The 6259-nt window shown below is 38.1% G+C and overlaps 1 protein-coding gene across 2 annotated transcripts; it reads left to right on the top strand.

Moving 5' to 3' along the window:
• The first annotated feature begins 3341 nt into the window (after window positions 1–3341).
• On the top strand, window positions 3342–5226 carry LOC112274831 (uncharacterized). 2 transcript variants are annotated; one of them, XM_024504625.3, is made up of 2 exons: window positions 3360–3514; window positions 3707–5226. In XM_024504625.3, the coding sequence occupies exon 2, from the start codon at window positions 3765–3767 to the stop codon at window positions 4581–4583; it is 819 nt and encodes a 272-aa protein (XP_024360393.1). In that variant the 5' UTR covers window positions 3360–3514; window positions 3707–3764; the 3' UTR covers window positions 4584–5226. The 2 variants fall into 2 exon arrangements, with proteins under 2 accessions (XP_024360392.1, XP_024360393.1); XM_024504624.3 differs by having other exon boundaries at window positions 3342–5226.
• Window positions 5227–6259: the final 1033 nt, after the last annotated feature.

Below are 6259 nucleotides of genomic sequence, written 5' to 3'. Positions count from 1 at the left end.
TTGAGGCAATCGTTGCTGAAGTCAATATTATAATGGTGAATCAGGATTTTTAATGAAGTGGGTTTGAATACTCTTGACTGTTTTGTGAAATCGAGTTACGTCTGTGATTGAAGGATTAAAAGGGTGTCTATAGGATTGAGTATGCGGAGTGAATGAAATTTATTGGATTAATCTAACAAGATAGTCAGTGGATATAAGATCGTAAGTACAAAGCGGCATTGAAGATTAACAGTTTGGGTTGTTCGGGGTTCTCTGTAACGTCTAGAGACCTACCGGCTGGGGCAAAAAGGACTTCGACAAGCAGTCGAAGAGCATCCGTATAGATTTACCGTACATTGTTGTAGTCGTTTATATTTCAGCAGTCAAAACTGATAGACTGTTTGACTATCGGTGAATCTCCATACTACCTTCTATAGCCAGACACCCAGCGCATTCTCGAGTAGGAAAGCACGTAATACGACAACGTGAGGACTAATTTGATCCAATTATGTGAACATCCAGGTTACTACGGGCATCTTTTTCAATATGGGACCTGAATTGGTCGGGCGACTCAATGTAGACCCGAGTACGGGGTTTCGATTTTGTTTCAGGCTGTCGTGTTCTTTGTGCCGTTTCAGGGAACGTTGTTTGCGGTAAATGGATCTCTTAAAGGTAAAAACGGAGGAGAAGGCCTTGATGACGTGAGCCAATTTCGGATCTAAGCTCTGACGGCGGGAGCCAATTTCGGATCCAAGACGAAAGATTGAAGGAATTCAAGAGGATAAGGTTAGGGGGAGAATAAGTTTGAAGGGGAATCGAGGGAGCAGGCAGAAAGCTTTTGCAAGGTTACTAGTTCGGTTTTCATTGGAGGTTTTTGGAGATCAAGGGGATTAGAGAGAGGAGCTTCATGCTTCGGGTCGGGGAAGGAAAGACAAAGAATTTGGATTTTTCTTCTTTGTAGAGTTTTGGGAAGACTGAGGCAATCGCTGCTGAAGTCAGTATTGTAATGGTGAATTGGGATTTTTAATGAAGTGGGTTTGAATACTCTTGACTGTTTTGTGAAATCGAGTTACATCTGTGATTGAAGGATTAAAAGGGTGTCTATAGGATTGAGTATGCGGAGTGAATGAAATTTATTGGGTTAATCTAACAAGACAGTCAGTGGATATAAGATCGTAAGTACAAAGCGGTATTGAAGATTAACAGTTTGGGTTGTTCGGGGTTCTCTGTAACGTCTAGAGACCTATTGGCTGGGGCAAAAAAGGACTTCGACAAGCAGTTGAAGAGCACCCATATAGATTTACGATACATTGTTGGAGTCGTTTATATTTCAGCAGTCAAAAACTGATAGACTGCTTGACTATCGGCGAATCTCCATAGTACCTTCTACAGCCAGACGCCCGGCGCGTTCTCGAGTAGGAAAGCACGTAATATGACAACGTATTGCTACATTCTTTGGAAATGAGGCCCTTTGTTGTTTGCCTTGTATGCATCCTTCACATGTAAGTTGTTTTGCATTATGGCTTGTATTACCAAGATCTAAGCTAGTAACCATGGTCTTGAGCTCTCTCATGCTCTTCACATTTAAATGGCCAAGGCAACGATGCCATATATTCAACTTGTCTTGGTTTGATGTAAACTCAGTAAATACGGCTACCTCCACTTCATTCACCTTCTTACAAATGAGATACTATAAATTTCCTTCTTTTAAGCCTTTGAAGACCTTGTCTCCACTCAATGTTCTTACAAAACATCCATTCTTATCAAATTAAACTTTAAAACCTTCTATTACAAGTTTACTCACCAAAAATAGGTTTTGCTTCATCTTAGGCTCATGAAGGACGTTTTTGAGTCTGATTCTATTGGTTTGTCCATTCACAAACACCTCCACCATAATAGAGCCAATTCCAATGGCTTCACATATACCACTATCTGCCAACACTACGTTTGATGCTGGAATAGCCTCATAAGTGTCAAATGAACACTTATAAGGTATCAGATGCTTAGAATAACCTAAATCCACAATCCATCTTGACATGGTAGCCATAGAGGTCCTATTTATTACCGTGAATGCATAATCTTGTCCTCCAAACTCATCTTACACACTATTTATATTCTTCTTCTTCATCTTTTTACCTTTGTAGCAATTTCGAGCAAAATGGCCTACTTTGCCACAAATGAAGCAAGATTTGACATTTCCTCATTGATTTTAATAATTTCCCTTGCCTTAACGTGAGTTGAGTGCTGAATATTCACTTTGAGGCTCCTTTTCTTTCTTCTTGGTTATGAATGAAGACATTGTTGATATAGTTTATTATTGATCTATAGTTTGTAAACTTATACAATTAGGTCAGCCTTGATCCAATATTTCATAATTTATTGGAATTCTTAGTCATTTCATGATGAAACCACAAATACCATATTTGACAACAATAAAAAGAATTTTAACGTATATTGCAAGAACATTGGATTATCAAATACTCTACCATACAAATTCACCAATAATGCCATGGAGCTATGTGGATACAGATTGAGCAAGAGACCTAACTGATGGTCGATCAACAATGGATTTTATTTTTAAATTACGAGCCAATCTAATTATTTGGCTTTCAAAGAAATAAGCCATTGAAGCAGAATATATAGGCTTGTCTACAACATCTAGAGAAGCAGCATGGTTGAACAAACTTGCATGTGATTTTGTACTTCAAATTAGAAAATCAATTCTAATATATTGTGACAATAGAGAGATTAACAAAATGGCAAAAAATTCAGATATCAATCAAAGAACAAAGCGTATAGCTACATATCATCATTTTAGAAGAGAAAAAATAAAAATGAGAGAGATTAAATTAATTTATGTACCATCTCTTGAACAAATAATTGATATCTTCACCAAATCCTTGGGGCGTGGTCTATTTGAGAAATTTAGATTAAGATTGAATATCATTTCTACAAGAGAAGCACAACCTTAACAAAACTACTCCCTTTCTCATCTTCTCTCTTCATAGCTTATAGTTATTGGCATAAATTAGCACATCCAACTTAGTAGAAAACAGATCATGACTTTCTCCTCTCTCACCCACTGCCTCTACATAACAAACCCTTGAGATGAACCTTAGACATCTAAAATAAATTTCTTCACAAACTAGAGTCAAAGAGTATAAGTAGTTTCTTAGTAAGTATTAAAATTGATGATTTTGTAGTGAAGGGGAGTGTTGGAACATTCATCCCTACTTCATCAATGAATGAAGTTTGTATGGATGATGTGAGATCCGACATTTGTGCCGAATAATCAGATCTTTGACTCATGTAGTAAAGACTGCATCAGCAGTCTCGTAGTAAGGCAGAAAGCTCCTTTTGTTTTGTTCATTCATTTTGTTGTTCTGTCAGCCACTTCTGGTCACCCACTACTGACATGCGCCTGTGAGCCTGCTGATGCCCACGGCTGGGGATTGTGGCCACCTGAAACTGCAATTTGAGGCCGAGCTGAGCGGATGCGTTATCAGTTGAGCTGATTTTGGGGCATCTTGTTGAGGTTGGGCAGTGATATGAAATTTTGACTGTTCAGAGAGGAATTTGGAAAGAGTTTTGTGAGGATGAAGTCTTAAGTGCCCTCGATGTTCAGTATGAAGTCGACCAAGAGCTTGAAGCTGGGTTTAGTAGGAATCGTAGCAACTCTTGTAACTCTGCTGCTTGTGGTTGCTTTCCTTCCACCATTGTTGCGCAGCTTGGTAGAGTACGATGTCTGCGACTCCGTGACGACTTCGGCACAAACTCGGGCTTGGATGATCCAGGAGCGAGAGACAGAGCTTAGGGCACTGATGAAAGGCATCGCCACTCCAACTCCCCATGGACCCGAGTTTCAGAACTTCTCCATCTTTATAGGCGTGTTTAGTACAGCTTCAAAGGTTGAGAGACGGAACATTATCAGGCTTGCCTACGGGATCCAGCACACCAATATCGCGAACGTGTCTATTAGATTCGTCATAGGGACACCGAAGGGTGAAGAGGAGCGATTGCAGCTGGGTTTGGAGTCCCTCCACTACGGGGACCTGCTGATCTTGGACATGGAGGAGAACATGAACAAGGGCAAGACGTGGAAATACTTCTCCACGGTGGCGATCATGGGCGTCCACTTCGACTACGTGATGAAAGTGGACGACGACTCATACGTGCGCATCCACAACCTCGCGGCGTCTCTCGCGGAGCAACCCAGAGTCGATCTCTACTATGGATACGTTCTCCCCTGCGAGAATCAGAACGCGTACATGAATTACATCGCAGGAATGGGGTACATTCTCAGTTGGGACCTAGTGCAATGGATTCATGAGTCACCCATTGTGCGCAAGCGGATCGGCGGGTACTCCGAGGATCGCATGACGGGAGATTGGCTGGATGCCGGCAACAAAGCATTGAATCGCGTGAATATGAAGCCCATGTTCTACGATCACCCTGCGTACAAGGGGCGCGATCGATGCTCGCACGAGCTCAATCCCGAGACAATCCTGATTCACCAGCTCAAATCCACTGCGCTCTGGCTCCATGTGCTACGTTACTTTGAGGGTGCTCACGTCACGGCCCTCTCGACGCCGCTGCGTCCGTAGCCATTGCCGCGAGCGAGCCTGCACTTCACTTCACTTCACTCACTCACTCTTCACCCAGCGCAACGTTACTAGCACAAGCTTCTTCTTCTTCTGATTTTTATTATTTCTTTTTTCTTTTTTATTATTCATTTCACTTTGTAACTGGGTTTGTTTCCGACCTTTTCTTTCCAATCTTGTTTTGGTGAAATTGGTGAACAAGATTCATCATACCGAACAAAGTCATCGTTGCAAGGATTTAGTGCTTTTTGTGGGGTTTGAAAGTCATTGATGGATGGGTGGATTTGAATTCTCCACAAGTTTTCAACCATTCGGACTTTCTTTCATTACAAAGCTCATCTACGATGATAAGAAAGGATTCTCTGGTGTAGATTCCCAACTTGTGCAAACAAATTTGAGTGTAGAATAGAAATATCGAACGTACGAGCAACAAAAGAATTTAGCCGAAAAGCTTTAAGAGAATAACCAAAAAACAACAACAATAAAAAATAAAAATAAAAAAACAGAATGTTATTTGACAAGTAATTTTGTATCGCAGTTCTTAGATTAAGATGTGGTAATAGATTTTGACCTCTAGCACAATTGGCTTGTAATTGATGATTATTTTGTACAGATTTGGAAATCCTAATATATATATATATATATATATATTTTTGTCGTTTGAGTTAAAATGTCAATAAACCTTATAAAAAAAAAATCAAAAACCATCACTTTTTCAAACCAATTAGTTTTTATGTCATTTCAATTTGTAGCTCAAAAAACTATTATATGTTATAAGGTTTAAGAACACATTTATTCTATAAATCAAGTTCTTTCTATACCAATTTGCATAATTAGTGTCTTCAAATTTCAGGCAATAACTCATAGATCTGTGTATTATTCATATATATATATATATATATATAGATATAAGGACTTGTGGCTTAAAAGTTTTTTTTTTAAAAAATTGATCCGACTGATTCTTTATAGGATCATAGTTTAATAAAATCATCATTTGCTATTGCATAGTAATTTTTGTTGCACAAAATCAAACATGCATTTTGAACTTCATGTAATCAATCTTCAGTCAGAGTGACAAAAAAATTGACAATTTTTTTAGTCAAATTAAAATGATTTATCTTTTCTTCTTTATGTATTATAAATATGTATTCTATCATGTATTAGAGTTTTGTAATTTTATATATTTTAAGTAGAAAATTTTCTAATTCATTTGATGATAGCATATTTTAAGCAATTTTTTAAATTGGAAAATGCAAAATATATATATATATATATATATATATATTTGAAAGAAACAGTACATATTTGTGTCTAAATCAACAATCAATATGCCACTTGGCGTACACTAAGTTTGCCTACCTCAAATAAATAAATAATAGCATCCAAAATGTTAGTAATCCAAAAAATTATTTCCGTCAATTGATTATTAGAAACCACTGAGACACAGTCACCCACATCACTTCAACAAAACAAACAGCACTCCACCAAATGAAAAAATTCAAATTAAAGATCTACCGAAACAAAGTTTTTTAATTCGCAGAACCTGGATAGCACCTTCAAAACAAATACTCTGGAATCATTTTTTGTAGCAAATCTCAAACATGTAAAGCTTCTGTAAAAACAATGAAAGACTCAACGATTCCACCCAATAAGCTTCAACCATGGAAACAGTTTTAACG

Source organism: Physcomitrium patens, chromosome 22 (assembly GCF_059467195.1).
Source record: "Physcomitrium patens ecotype Gransden chromosome 22, ASM5946719v1, whole genome shotgun sequence".
Taxonomy (NCBI): Eukaryota; Viridiplantae; Streptophyta; class Bryopsida; order Funariales; family Funariaceae; genus Physcomitrium; species Physcomitrium patens.
Note: the sequence above shows the minus strand (reverse complement) of the source record. Positions and strands in the feature narration are given on the sequence as shown.

Bases quoted from the DNA above. Each gene is read 5' to 3' on its own strand.
- LOC112274831 (XM_024504624.3), top strand. From the start codon at position 3,597: ATGTTCAGTATGAAGTCGACCAAGAGCTTGAAGCTGGGTTTAGTAGGA.